At 45.2% G+C, this 14,681-nt stretch overlaps 1 protein-coding gene across 3 annotated transcripts in view; it reads right to left on the bottom strand.

Moving 5' to 3' along the window:
* Positions 1–14,681, bottom strand: part of VRK2 (VRK serine/threonine kinase 2) — a 414,359-nt gene that overhangs the window by 68,840 nt on the left and 330,838 nt on the right. For all 3 annotated transcript variants that reach the window (XM_069234370.1, XM_069234368.1, XM_069234369.1), the window contains exon 13: positions 5,846–6,019. In XM_069234370.1, coding sequence (XP_069090471.1) covers positions 5,846–6,019 — 174 coding nt within the window. The remainder of the gene's footprint in view (positions 1–5,845; positions 6,020–14,681) is intronic.

The following is a 14,681-nucleotide window of genomic DNA, read 5'->3' as shown; positions in this document are numbered from 1 at the left end:
TATTGCTAGGTTGAGTGACTTGGGGTCTGGATGTCTTATTTGCCCTTGTTTCTGTGTTACAAGGTTGGGGAGCTTGTGGTGTGGAACTAGTGAGAGATCCAGAAGGGTTGTGAACCATGGTTGCCATGCCCATGTAGGAGCGCTACAAGTATCATGGTGAGGGAAGATTGTATGAGTTTCCGAACTAGAAAAGGAATGAGTGGGAGAGGCGGAAAAGCATGAGCAGATATCCCTGACCAGCTCATCCATAGAGCATTGCCTTTGGACTGAGGGTGAGGGTACCTGGATGCAAAGTTTTGGCATTTTGCGTTTTTAGCGGTGGTGAATAGGTCTATTTGAGTTGTTCCCCACTTTAGAAAGTACTGCTGAAGGACTTGCAGGTGGAGTTCCCATTCACTGGCTTGCTTTTGCATCCTGCTGAGCAGGTCTGCAAATTGAGTGTCCGTTCCTGGGAGATATTGCGCAACTATCTGAATATGGTGGTGAATTACCCATTTCAATATTGTCTGTGCAAGATGGGACAGCTGAGATGGTCGTGCCTCCCATTCTGTTTTTGAAGATAATACATGGCATTCATATTGTCTGTACGTACTAGTACTACTTTGCATTGCAAGTGTGGTAGGAATGAACACCTTCACTGTTAGAAAGTCTGCTTGTAGTTCCAGGCAATTGATGGGTAAGAACTGGTGAGTAATATCCCATAGACCTTGCACTGTGAGGTTGTGGAGATGAGCTCCCCAACCCATCTGTGATGCATCTATTGTAAGAATGATCTGAGTCATAGGGTCCAAAAAGTCCTGTCCTTTCAGAAGGTTGGTGGTGTTCCACAAATGCAGAGAGGGGTCAGCCTGATGGTCCAACAACACTAGATCTTCCATTTGACCCTGTGCCTAAGACCACTGACAAGAGGGACACTATTGAAAAGGACGCATGTGAAGTCTGGCATGAGGTACGATGGCAATACAGGATGCATTCATCCTAAGGAGATGCACAAAAGTCTTCACTGTGTATGTGTGGTTTTCTGTTAGCTGAGAAATCAATGAGTGTAAAGTTTGAACACAGACTGGACTTGGAAAAGCTAGCCCCAATTGTGTTTTGAGTACCGTTCCTATATAAGGTTGAATCTGAAGCGGTTGAAGATGGGATTTGAGATAACTGATCATGAAAGCCAGAGTGTGTAGGAGACTGATTGTGAGTTGAGTGTGATGCTGACATTGTAATATGCTGGCTTTGACAAGTCAGTTGTCCAAGTAAGGGAAGACATGAGGTATGCAGCAACTACTGCGATACATTTGGTGTATACTCTGGGAGCGGTTTTGACCCCAAAAGGTAAAACCTTGAACTAGTAATATCTTCCTGCAGCCACAAATCCGAGGTATTTGCGGTGTGGTAGATGAATGGGAATGTGAAAATAGGAGTATTTTAGATCAAGTGCTGTCATAAAGTTGCCTTGTTGGAGAAGGGGACTGACATCCTGAAAAGTGACCATATGGAAGTTCTCTGATTGAATGTAGTGGTTAACGGCCTGAGATCTAGAACTGGCCTGAGTGAACCATCCTTTTTGGGTATAAGGGAGTATTCTCCCGAACCTTGATGTATTAATGGCACTGGCTCTATGGCCCCTTTTGGGAGAAGAGATTACACTTCTTCCTCGAGAAGAGTGAGATGTTCCTGTGAAAGTTTGTGAGTGCGAAGGGGCATGCTTGGGGAGTGGAAATGAGCTCCAGCCATAACCATTTTGGATAATTGAAAGAACTCACTGGTCGGTGGTGGTGTCTGACCACTCTGTAAAAATGTTGAAGTCTTACCCCTATAAGAGTGGTCTGAGTTGGTGGAAGGTGGAGGCAGTCATTGTCTTGCAGCGGAGGTGGAGCTCTCGAAATGGATGGTTTTCCTTTGCCCTTGTTATTGTTCCCTCTATAGGAACCTCTCTAGAAAACTCTGATGTAGGATTGAGAGGTGGCCTTGGCTTGTGTGGAAGACTGGTAGGTAAAGGACGACCTAAACACTCTTGTGAAACCTGGGCGGCGAAAAGTACCACGTCGTGCAGTGGCCTGCAGTACCCCCATAGCTTTATAGGGTTAATAATCTTTTTTTTTTCTTCTTTCTAGTGTGGTATCAATTTGTGGGCCAAAAGGGTCTCTTTATCGAAAGCAATGTTTAACACTGCCTGTTGTACCTCTGGCTCAAACCCTGAACACCTGAGCCAAGCATGTCTTCTTATAATGACGCTAGTATTGATGCTGCGTGTGGCAGTATCAGCAGCATCTAGTGCACAATAAATAGAAACCCCTTTTACAATGATCTTCAGGAAGATACCAAAGGAGATCTTTCATTGCATCCCAATTAGCCCCGTCATAGCAATGTCTGAGAGTTAGCAATACGCCAGTGGTTGGCTGCCTGAGCTGCAACTCTTTTGCCTGCTGCATCGAATTTTTTACTTTCCTTGTCAGGAGGAGGAGTGTCTCCTGCAGATTGACTATTTGCACTTTTACGTGCAGTTGATGTGACAATAGAATCAGGAGGAATCTGAGTCTCTATAAACAAAGGGTCTGTGGGTGCAGACTTATAATTTTTATCGACTCAGGAGTGATAATACAAGCTCTTACTGGCTCCTTAAAGATCTCATCAGCATGCTGAAGCATGCCTGGGAGCCTGGGAATTAACGGACTTTCTTTATGCGTTGTAGCAAGGGTGTCAAATAGAAAGTCTTGCTCAATAGCGTCTGTGTATATTGGTACATTATGGAAGGCTGCTGTCCTGGCTATGACTTGTTGATATGAGGTGGAAACCTTAGATGGAGATGGTCTACTGGGGTAGAGATCCAGATCACTGGGTGTTTTAGGATCTGGATCTTATATGTATCCCACGGATCTGGGTCATCTAATGTGTCTCCCAAATTGTGAGCCCCATGTGGGGGTCAATTGACTGGTATAAATCCTGAGGGAGGTGTAGGTGGAGGAGAGGGTGCTGGAGAAGAAGGAGGAGGTAGAGAGTATTGAGGAGAAGGCGGTGGCAAAAATGGAGCCTTATATTTGGAGGCCTTCTTTGGAGACGGTGAGGTATTAAGCACCTCCTGAAAAGTTAAGTTCCTCTTTAAAGGAACTGGGCGTGATGCCACAATCTGACCTGTTCCCTCCTGAATATGAAGTTGGTCCTGCCGAGCATCCATTAGTTCTAGAATTGACTCTATTCTTGAAGAGGTGGTGGAAGACTGCCTGGAATCCACAGGAGAGGAGGGAGTCTTTTTTTTATTTATTTTTATTTCGACTCCTTAGTCTTTGGTCGGTGCAATGGTGTCAGCACCAAAACAGAGGAGGGCACCTTTCTGGTCAGTACCGAAACAGTTGGTATTGAAGCACTGTGTGCAATTGTTTGGGTCCATGCCAAAGCACTGCCCCCACAGCCTGGGGTCGATACCGAAGAATTTATCTTGGAATTCTTTGGTGCTGAGCTGAAAGGTGGGGCATTCGAATCGGTTTCTCGGTTCTCACCATGGCCAGGAGGCAGTGGCAGACTGGCGACCTCTTGTGATGTGTTTTTTACACTCTTTCTAGGGGCTGCAAGGTACCTTTGTACTCACGCTCTGTGCTGACTGGAACAGCTGGCTCTCGATGTCGAACTAGACGTCTGAGTCGGAGTCTTGGATAGAGAAGGCCTCTCCTTGGTCTGGCTTCTCTTGGACGTGCTCCTCCCCAAAGATCCAAGACTCCATTTCCAGTCGACAAGCTCTTCTGTCTCTAAGTGTCTTTTCCGACAGAAAGGATTGAGACGCATTGCAAGTCTCCTTTTTATGTTTGGGGTAGAGGCACAAATTACACTGCCGATGTTGATCGGTGTGGATTAATTTTGAATGGCATCAAGGCAAAAGTGAAAATGGAGTCCATTCCACCAGGTCTGCATAGTGGGATGCCACGTGGAGGATGTAGGCCCAAAGAGGGGTGCGGAAGCATCGAAGGGCAGGGAGCCAGTTTGGGAATTAAACTTTGAACTGAGGACAGGCTGTAAGGCAAAACATGATCGAAACAAAACTGTTGTTGAAAGGAAGGCGAAGAGAAAAACGTTTTGGACTGAATTGAACAGAGAACTTTGAGCAAGAGGAACACACGTCCGAAACCAACAGCAGAGAGAAACAACCTAACAAAGGACTCGGTGCCCATGTGCAGTATCACAGAGAGGAGAAGTCACTCGATCCTGTGACTTGAAAATCTTCTGCGGAGAAAAACAAGTTGTACCACTCTGGACCCAACACTAGATGGCGAGCTTATGCAAAGCATGTGTATCTACAGCCACACATGCCATTGAACACTATGGTCAGACCAAAGACTCTAAGGGAGGTTACATTGTAGAGTTTAAGGTCAATGTAAACAGTCTGAATATGACAACCTCCTTAACACTACCTAAAATGTTTACAATATCCTCCTATTATGTTGTTACAATGAGATGGCAGATGGCACAGCATCCGTCTACAAAAACTCTGAGGGAAGATAGCGACATATTTTAAATTGGAGGCAACACTTGTGTATTAGAATAACAACAAAAACCTGCAGCAGAAGTAGTACAGAGATAGGAAAGAACACCACAACGACAGCAGTGTGTTCAACAGCTCCCATACATTCCTGTGAAAGCATTTACAGGGCCACAGAATGACAATGCCAAAATCGAAGCCTGGTGAGATCCAAGTAGGACAAGGTACAAGGAATGAGATCTCAAAGAAAGAGCCTCTGAGGACAAATTTCAGGAAGGAAAACATTTGAAGGGCAAAAGACAACAATGCTGGCTCAAGGTAAGCAGTGGGTATACTACACAAGAACGTAGGGAAGGCCGTGCATGTCCCAAGTATATCAAGCAAATGTATCCACCATGTCCGCCATGTCAAAAGGAGTGTAAGGAATGTGAACCATTTCTGTAGCCAGCAGCATACCTATACTGTCCCTTCCATAAAGTGGCTACGAGGGCTGGTGTTGAAAACGAGAGCCCAGCATACAACAAAATTACATTAAAAACTGTCAAATGCTGCTGATTCAGCGTCAGGTTCTTGATGAGCACTGAAAGCAGATAGGGAGAGTGGAAGACTACGTAGACATCTTATGCTAGAATAGATGTTGATACTGTTATATAAATCATCGATGGGTGTCAAGACGTAAGTTTCAAAGACTATTACCTATAACATACTTTGAAGTGTCACAGTACAAGAGGGCATTTTTTATTCATTCATTGTTTGTATCATAAGGAATACTAATTATGATGAGATGTAAAGTGTTAAAGGGATACTATATAACCATCTAAAGGGAACTTGCTTGCAACGCCCTGAACATTAATATAATTGCTGTCATGCTGATGAGAGGCAGAGCTTTTGGCTAGGTGGACATCTCTCAATGGGTGTAGTATTGTCCTCTTCAGTGGCTTTCGTACATTTAAATATATTAACTGTGGGACTGATAATTGTGGGGAATAAAAAGTTATGTCTTCAGCTCTCACCACTGAACTTCACCTACAGAACACAAAAAGGAACTTCGAAATCAAGACACAAAAACAAGAGGTTTTCCCTTCCAAATCCCATCTCATCATGTGGTGATGTACTACACTCTGTCTAATTAACTCCCACTGAGCTACAGCACCCAGCTCCCAGAGCTTCAAATCAGGCATAATCTGAGAAACACCCTTCCCAATGCACTAAAGTTTGATTTAATAAATTCCCTATGTCAGAGCATGTAGCTTGCAATTTCACGTCAATCAAAAGAAGGACAGAACCCTTTTGTTTCATAAGGCTCTGTAGTCAACCAATTCGCAGTCCGGGTGTTTACAAGAATAAGTGTGTTTTATTATTCAAAAGCATGCTCACCCTTTCAGTGGAGTTGTCCAACCTTGCATGAGCAGGGAGAGCCCACTGTGAGAAGGCTACAGGTTGCAGGGGTTTGTTAACTGCATGCAGTAATCCATTACATTTTGGATGCTCTTTAATTCCATTCACCGTTGGTGTACAGTTAACAGGCCTCCCATCAACTGTACATGCTGACTGAAAAGAAAGAGCCAGGTGTCAAATAAAAAGAAATTCCAAAGAGAATACAGACAATCAATGACAAGTAATATCGAATAGGAAAGGCAAACAACATTCTACCTACAAATCTTTCAATAAGTACAGCATACTTCTTAATAACAGCAATAGGGAAGAAGAAACACATGTGGCACCCCACCTCATGCCAAGGAACTGCTGCACCCAGGAGCCTTTTTGTTCTTCCTTTAATTGGGCTTCCATCATTTAGATTTAGTAAAATGCAAGGCATAATTTGGTCCAAGTAAAGGGAATGCCAATGAAATGATGAACTAAGGATGCAGAAGTTACTCAGGTGAGACCTTATTCTTGCTATCAGATCTTCATTTGCAGAAGATTGTTACACTTCAGACATGCGGTGGAGATGAACTTACTCTGTTCAGCCAAAGACTTTCTACACCATTGTGTTGGCCAAACAGCATTGACTATAAGACAGACATTCAACGCTTAGTGGTTCAAACAATATGAGGCACAAGTGAAGTGCTGCAATGTGTATCACTGTAATGGGAAAGCATTGTTGAAAGACCACTGACATCGCTTTGGCTCTTAGAGAATGGACATACATAAGATGTGGAGAGAGCAGTCCATGTACAAAGTACTATTCCTGTATGCATAATACCATCCAAAGGGAACTGGAGTGCTTAATCCTAGTCTTTTCTGAAATAAGGTCGCAATAAGGAACAAACCACCTATATAATATGTTGATTTGGTTTGCTCTAGTTATGGTCACACTGCCCTCCCGCCATCTAAATCATGTAAGTTCCATTCACCTTTCATAAAAAGGTTAGAACAAAAGTAACCGTGGTGAAAGACTCTTTTCAGTGTTGGAAGTTTAAATTCATCACATGCTATGTGCTGAGTAGTTTTCTATGTGCTGAGTAATTTTCTAAGCCAAAACAACATTTCAATTACAAACTGCTTGGAGTATCCAAACGGGGAGATATACGTGAAGAATTCCATGGTTTAAAAACTCATTAAGTAACGATGAACATTATCCACGAGTATCCCTACAAAGGACAACCCACACCAAATATCTGCACTGTTGAATCAAAGTGCTAGAATAAGCCACATTAGACACAGAAGAAAACGATCGGATAGTTATATAGAGAGACCAAAAATAAAAGAAAAAAAAGAACAAGCTGAAGGGGTGGCACTAAACTACCTTTGTTTCAATCAAGTGACCCATTCTCGTCTACCTGTACGTAAACGAGTGCCACGTGAATCTTTCTGGCCTGCTTGCAAAGTTAGTAGATTCTTCTGTGAGGTCGACGCACACACAAACGTCCACCAAACTGTCTAGAGGGAATATTTCCCATAACAATGTTGGGCACTTGCTCATTCAGGATGCTTACATGGTTCAACCTGGAATTGTGGGTCACAGTACATTGAACAGAAATGTTGATTAGCACAAAGCTCGACTGCACAATATTGACTATCACGCTATGTTCAAGATAAATATATGCAGAGAAGTACGGAGTCATTATTTCAACTACTCCTTGACTTGCCTTGATGATGTAGCTCAAGTTGATATTGCGTAGTCAATATTTGTGAAGTCGATAATAAAAACTTGCTATTGTGCCTCCCTGCCTCACCTTGCATAGTTTCTGAAAACTGGGCTCAGTTTTCTGTTGTCCACAGTTCCACTGGTGAGGTGCACAGAACAGTCCATCTAGTCAAACTGCGTTGATAAATCGAACACATGCTGGATGACTGGCAGCAGGGATATGTTGTTGTTGTTGAGTGTTTAGTTTCCATTTTCCTATACAGGGGAACCGAGTAAGTCCCTCCTAACTGGTACTCCTTGCCCCCCTTCTTACAACTTTAGGGAATATTAAAATCTGCAGTTGAGCATGACTAGCATCTTAAGCACAAAAGGCCCACTGAAGAAAAGCTTAAAGCAATACAACACCCACTTGCTAAAAGGACTGAAAATTTGAGGAGCTATTGGGCAGCTCCAGAACTATTAGAAAATAAGAAAGCGAAAACAGGTACCAGTGTACAAGAAAGTATGAGATGAACAAAAACACCTTTACATCTGACCACCTGGAGAGGGTAAATGAGAATATGGGAGATGGAAGGGGTAGGGCCTAGCATGGAAGGGAAGCTCATGGACTTAGGCCATGCATCTTTTATAAAATAATCTGTACGTAGCAAATTTATATCATTGTCATATTTTGGCATCTTAGACATCCCATAATCCTGGCCTATATGGGACTTGGATTGCAAGCGGAAGAGCGCAAGAGGTGCAGGTTCATTTAAGTCATGCAGAGTCCAGGACAAGGTCCCACTTTGGCACAAGGTGACAAGAAGGGCATGTAAACAACTAGGCTACATTAAAGAGGAGGAGAAAATAAATAACTTTCCCATCCTGTCTATATTGAAGCTTCAATACGTTGGTCCTCTAAATAGGTGAATGGAAATGTTGCTGGGTTAGTATCTCAAAAAGAAGAGCCTCCACAATCTTCAAAGGATAAGCTAGCTCCTGAGGAAAGCATGCTTTAACCCCCAGGGTGCCTTGGACGAGGTGATCTCGTCCAAGGCACCGGTTCCCGGGTTCCTTGGATGAGATCACCTCGTCCTACACCCGGGAACTGGGGGGAGCGCTAGCTCTCCCCCCATGTGCACCCCACCCACCCCCCCAAGGCAGGGATGGAAGGGGAAGCCCTTCCCCTTCCACCCCCCCCGGCAATCTGATGACGTCAGCGCGTGCACAGTGCACTGACGTCATCAAGTATTGCCGGGACGCGCTGGAAGTCATTTGCTTCCAGCGTGTCGAGGACTTCCTTTCGGTAAGTCCTTCCCTTTTTGGGGGTTGGGGGGGGGGGAACAGACACGGGGGAAAGGAAAGGGTTTTTCCTTTCCCCCTGTGCCTATTTTCACTGGATTCCTGCTCCACGATCGCGGACAGGGCCCGCGATCGTGGAGCAGGAATCTCCACTAGACACCAGGGATTTTTTATTTTATTACTTTTTGGGAGCGACCCCTTGGGCAAAGGTCGCTCCCCTGGGGGGCTATTTTATTTTGTATTTTGCCCCCCACCCCCCGGGGGGCAGATCAGCCGAATTTTCGGCCGATCTGCCCCCGGGGGGTGGAGGGGCAAAATCCACTAGACGCCAGGGATTTCGTTTTGTGAGTTTATTTTGGGGGCAACCCCTTGGGCAAGGGTCGCTCCCCTGTGGGGCTATTTTATTTAGTATTTCGCCCCCCCTCCTTGGGGCAGATCGCCGATTTTTCAGCCGATCTGCCCCCAGGAGGGTGGACGAAATCCACTAGACACCTGGGATTTCGTTTTATAAGTTTATTTTGGGGGTGACGCCTCGGGCAAGGGTCGCTCCCCTGGGGGGCTATTTTATTTAGTATTTCGTCCCCCCTCCTTGGGGCAGATCGCCGATTTTTTGGCCGATCTGCCCCCGGGGGGTGGAGGGGCAAAATCCACTAGACACCAGGGATTTCGTTTTGTGAGTTTATTTTGGGGGCAACCCCTTGGGCAAGGGTCGCTCCCCTGGGGGGCTATTTTATTTAGTATTTCGCCCCCCCTCCTTGGGGCAGATCGCCGATTTTTCGGCCGATCTGCCCCCAGGGGGGTGGACGAAATCCACTAGACATCTGGGATTTCGTTTTATAAGTTTATTTTGGGGGTGACGCCTTGGGCAAGGGTTGCTCCCCTGGGGGGCTACTTTATTTAGTATTTCGCCCCCACCCCACCCTGGGGGCAGATCGGCCGATTTTTAGGCTGATCCGCCCCTGGGGGGAGGGGGGGCGAAACCCACTAGACACCAGGGATTTACTTATATAAGTTTATTTTGGGGGCGACCCCTTGAGCAAGGGTCGCTGCCCTGGGGGGCTATTTTTTTTCAGTTTCGGCCCCCCCGAGGGCAGATCAGCCATGTTTTTGGACGATCTGGCCCCCGGGGGGGTCGAAACACACTAGGCGCCAGGGATTGTGTGGTGTGTGTTTGGGGGCACCCTTTGGGCAAGGGTCACCCCCCCAAAGTGGGGAAATTTCGTATTGGCCATCTCTGCCCCCAAGGAGGGCAGAAACAACCAATACGCCAGGGATTTTTTTTTTTTTTCCCCTTTTTTTGTTTTGTGCTGGGGTGCCCTCTTTGGGAAGGGTCGCCCCCTAAAGGGGGCACAGAGCTGTTGCCCAGATCGGCCAATTGTTTTTACGCCCTTCTGCCCCCAAAGGGGGCAGAATCCACTTAGGCACCAGGGACAATTTCTAAGTTCTTGGTGGTGGGGTGTTTGTCAACTGGCGAAGTATTTGTATTTGTGATTATAACAGTTTATTTCTTCTTTTTGTTCTAGTTCAAAGCTTTTGCTTCCTTTGCTGTGGATCCTTGCAGTTTTGGCAGTAGTTGTCCTGCGGTTTGCATAGTTGCATGTTTTAGGTAAGTGAAAGCAATTTACTCCAAAGGAGTATTGTTTACATGCATGAATGACATGTTTGTAGGTGGTGTACTAAATGCAATATTGTGTGTGAAATTGTCCTTAGATTTGAGCACAATGATATTTGTGTTGTCATATGTCTAATTTGCTTTTTTCTTTTTTCTTTTTAGTGGGATATCATTGATGATTGCTGTGTCTGTGCAGAGTAGTTGCTGGTGAGTAGCTTTTTTAGGCAAGTGAGTGGTATAGTTTTTTAGTACATAACTCTTTGTGATAAAGCTACACTTCGTTTATTGCTTATTTTAGTGTTAGTTGTTGTTGGCAATCCATTTGTTGTTGGTGAGGATCATGGCTAGCCGCAGAGTGACCGCTCAGCAGGTTGTTGGCATGCTCTTTGAGTCGTCTTCAGACCATGATTACGAGACTGACTCTGCATCTGAGGCAGAGGAGGAAGTGAGAGATTCTGGCAGTGAGTTTTCTGTCAGAGAGTATTCTTCTGATGAGGAAGCTACTCTCAGTGCAGATGAAGGGCCTGTTGTAGAGGAGGACATTGATGTGCCAAGAGTGCATCAGCATGGGGCTGAAGGGTTTCCCATTAGAAGACCTGACACCTGGATTGCCCCAAACATGGAGCAGCCACAGTGACCTGCATTTACTGGTCTCCCAGGGTGTAGAGTCAATACGGAAAACTTTTTGGCTGTCCATTTCTTTCACTTGTTTATGGACGATGTATTTTTGGAAAAGATTGTGGAGCAGACTAATTTGTATGCAGAGCAATATTTGAGGGACAATGCTGCCAGACTTAAGCCTCAGTCTAGAGCTACTCAGTGGGTTCCCACATATCTGGAAGAGATGAAAAAGTTTTTAGGTTTGACTCTTTTGATGGGGTTGATCAGGAAGCCGTCACTGGCTTCTTATTGGTGTACTAGTCCCTTGACGGCAACGGCTATATTTCCTGCAACTATGACACGTAATCGCTATTTGCTTCTTCTTCGTATGCTGCATTTTGTAGACAATGCTTTAGCCTTGCCACGAGATCACCCTGATTGTGACCGTCTTTTTAAGATTAGGCCTGTCCTTGATCATTTTGTAGATCATGTATTTAGTTAGAGCTTTTGTGTTTGTAGTTTTGTACTTATTTTATAATTAGTTAGTGGTTTCTTTGTTGTTTATAAACAAAAAAAAGTGATGGCAGTGTGCATGGGGTGGCGCTTGGCTGGCGGTGTGCTTGGGGTGGCCCTTGGCTGGCGGTGTGGGTGGGGTGGCGCTTGACTGGCGGTGTGCTTGGGGTGGCGCTTGGCTGGCAGTGTGCTTGGGGTGGCGCTTGGCTGGCGGTGTGCTTGGGGTGGTGCTTGGCTGGCGGTGTGCTTGGGGTGGCGCTTGGCTGGCGGTGTGCTTGGGGTGGCGCTTGGCTGGCGGTGTGCTTGGGGTGGCGCTTGGCTAGCGTTGCCAGCCAAACGCCAGTCCTCAGCTGGTGTGATTGCTGTATCAGGCATGTGGGCGTATGAAAGTGATGGGCCCTTGACTGGCGCTGTCTGTCGATGCGAGTGTTGTAATGTGCTGGGCCCGTGGCTGTCGGCGTGAATGGTCTTGTGCATGTCATGTATGAAAGGTGTGTGAATGGACTGTAAAGCGGTTGGTGCCTTGCCGTGGCTTTACAGCTCACGAGCTGTGAGTCATTGGTTCAGTTTTTTGGCCTTTCAGTTATTACCGGTGCATTTCACTTTTGTGAAATCTCTTGTTAATAAAATTTGATCTACTGAACCATCACTCACCCTCGTGCCAAATCCAACCAGTATGTGTGGTACAAATGACAAAACCTGCTCCGCTGTAATCAGGCGTCGCAGCACACTTGAGACACGCTAGGTGTCTCAGGTGGGACCCCGATGATGAAGCATGCCACCAACTTGGTTGGTGGGTGAGGGGTCTTTTTCACATAACCTAAGTGCGTTTCTTTTCACAATTTTAGTGTTTGGCACATCACAGAGGTATGTGGACACATCAAAATGATATATTACAAAACTACCTGTGTTTGGGGGGGAAGGGGCCACCTATGTTTTTGGTCATGGGTGCTGCCCTCATCTAGGGAGACCTACCAAACCCAGACATTTTTTAAAACTGGACACCCCAAGGAGTCCAGGGAGATGTGGCTTGCGTGGATCCCCCAACATTTTCTTACCCAGACTCCTCTGCAAACCTCAAAATTTGCTTAAAAAAGCATATTTTCCAGACTTTTGTTTGTACGATCACCGCTCCAGCACAAAATTCCTACTCCCCAGCGTTCCCCTCAGTCTCCCAAGTAAAATGACACCTCAATTGTGTGGGTCCCCAAAGCAGAGTCAGCCTAAAGATGTAAAAAAGAAGAATATGTCCTTATCAACTCGCTGTGCTATCCCCTCTATCTCTACAAGTTTTTGCCCTTATTCTGTTGCAGGCACCTCGCCCACCCACACAAGTTAGGTATCATTTTTATCGGGAGACTTGGGGGAACGCTGGGTGGAAGGAAATTTGTGGCTCCTCTCAGATTCCAGAACTTTCTGTCACCGAAATGTGAGGAAAATGTGTTTTTTTGGCCAAATTTTGAGGTTTGCAAAGGATTCTGGGTAACAGAACCTGGTCAGAGCCCCACAAGTCATCCCATCTTGGATTCCCTTAGGTCTCTAGTTTTAAAAAATGCACAGGTTTGGTTGGTTTCCCTAGGTACCGGCTGAGCTAGAGGCCAAAATCTACAGGTAGGCACTTTGCAAAAAACGCCACTGTTTTCCGTCAAAAATTGTGATGTGTCCACGTTGCGTTTTGGGGCATTTCCTGTCGCGGGCGCTAGGCCTACCCACACAAGTGAGGTATAATTTTTATCGGGAGACTTGGGGGAACATAGAATAGCAAAACAAGTGTTATTGCCCCTTGTCTTTCTCTACATTTTTTCCTTCCAAATAAAAAAGACGTCTATTTGAGAAATGCCCTGTAATTCACATGCTAGTATGGTCACCCCGGAATTCAGAGATGTGCAAATAACCACTGCTCCTCAACACCTTATCTTGTGCCCATTTTGGAAATACAAAGGTTTTCTTGATAGCTATTTTTCACTTTTTATATTTCAGCAAATTAATTGCTGTATACTCGGTATAGAATGAAAACGCACTGCAGAGGGTGCAGCTCATTTATTGGCTCTGGGTACCTAGGGTTCTTGATGAACCTACAAGCCCTATATATCCCCGCAACCAGAAGAGTCCAGCAGACGTAACGGTATATTGCTTTCAAAAATATGACATTGCAGGAAGAAGTTACAGAGTAAAACGTAGAGAACAATTGCTGTTTTTTTCACCTCAATTTCAATATTGTTCTTTTTCAGTTGTCATTTTCTGTAGGAAACCCTTGTAGGATCTACAGAAATGACCCCTTGCTGAATTCACAATTTTGTCTACTTTTCAGAAATGTTTAGGTTTCTGGGATCCAGCATTGGTTTCACGCCCATTTCTGTCACTGACTGGAAGGAGGCTGAAAGCACACAAAAATCGTAAAAATGAGGTATGTCCCAGTAAAATTTGAAAAATTGGGTTTTCTGATTCAAGTCTGCCTGTTCCTGAAAGGTGGAAAGCTGGTGATTTAGCACCGCAAACCCTTTGTTGATGCCATTTTCAGGGAAAAAACCGTAAGCCTTCTTCTGCAGCCACTTTTTCCCCCCTTTTTTTTTTTTTAAACGGAATTTTCACTGTATTTTGGCTAATTTCTTGGCCTCCATCAGGGGAGCCCACAAGGTCTGGGTACCGCTAGAATCCCTAGGATGTTGGAAAAAAAGGACGCAAATTTGGCTTGGCTAGCTTATGTGGACAAAATGTTATGAGGGCCTAAGCGCGAACTGACCCAAATAGCCAAAAAAAGGCCTGCCACAGGAGGGGGAAAAGGCCTGGCAGGGAAGGGGTTAAACAATAATTGGTCAAAGTAAGGATAGATGTACATCTCATTCAACCTTATCTCAGCCACCTTGTTGCAACGACTTTGGTAAAAAAAAAAAAATTGGAGGCAGAGCTCGGATAGAATGGGGCACCCTCATGTATTGATACTGCACTCACTTGACTGATTCAAACGAATTTCTGATGATGCTGCCAAATTGAGATGTTAAAAAAAAATAGGCATGACATCCTGAAGTATATGGCAAAGAACCGAAGAGCCAGTACCAATTACCTAATTTACTAAAAAGATGGGATCTAGTAAATCACCAGCATTCCTTCTTAAA

The sequence above is a fragment of the Pleurodeles waltl genome, chromosome 5, assembly GCF_031143425.1.
Source record: "Pleurodeles waltl isolate 20211129_DDA chromosome 5, aPleWal1.hap1.20221129, whole genome shotgun sequence".
Taxonomy (NCBI): domain Eukaryota; kingdom Metazoa; phylum Chordata; class Amphibia; order Caudata; family Salamandridae; genus Pleurodeles; species Pleurodeles waltl.
This window is presented reverse-complemented; position numbering and strand designations above follow the sequence as displayed.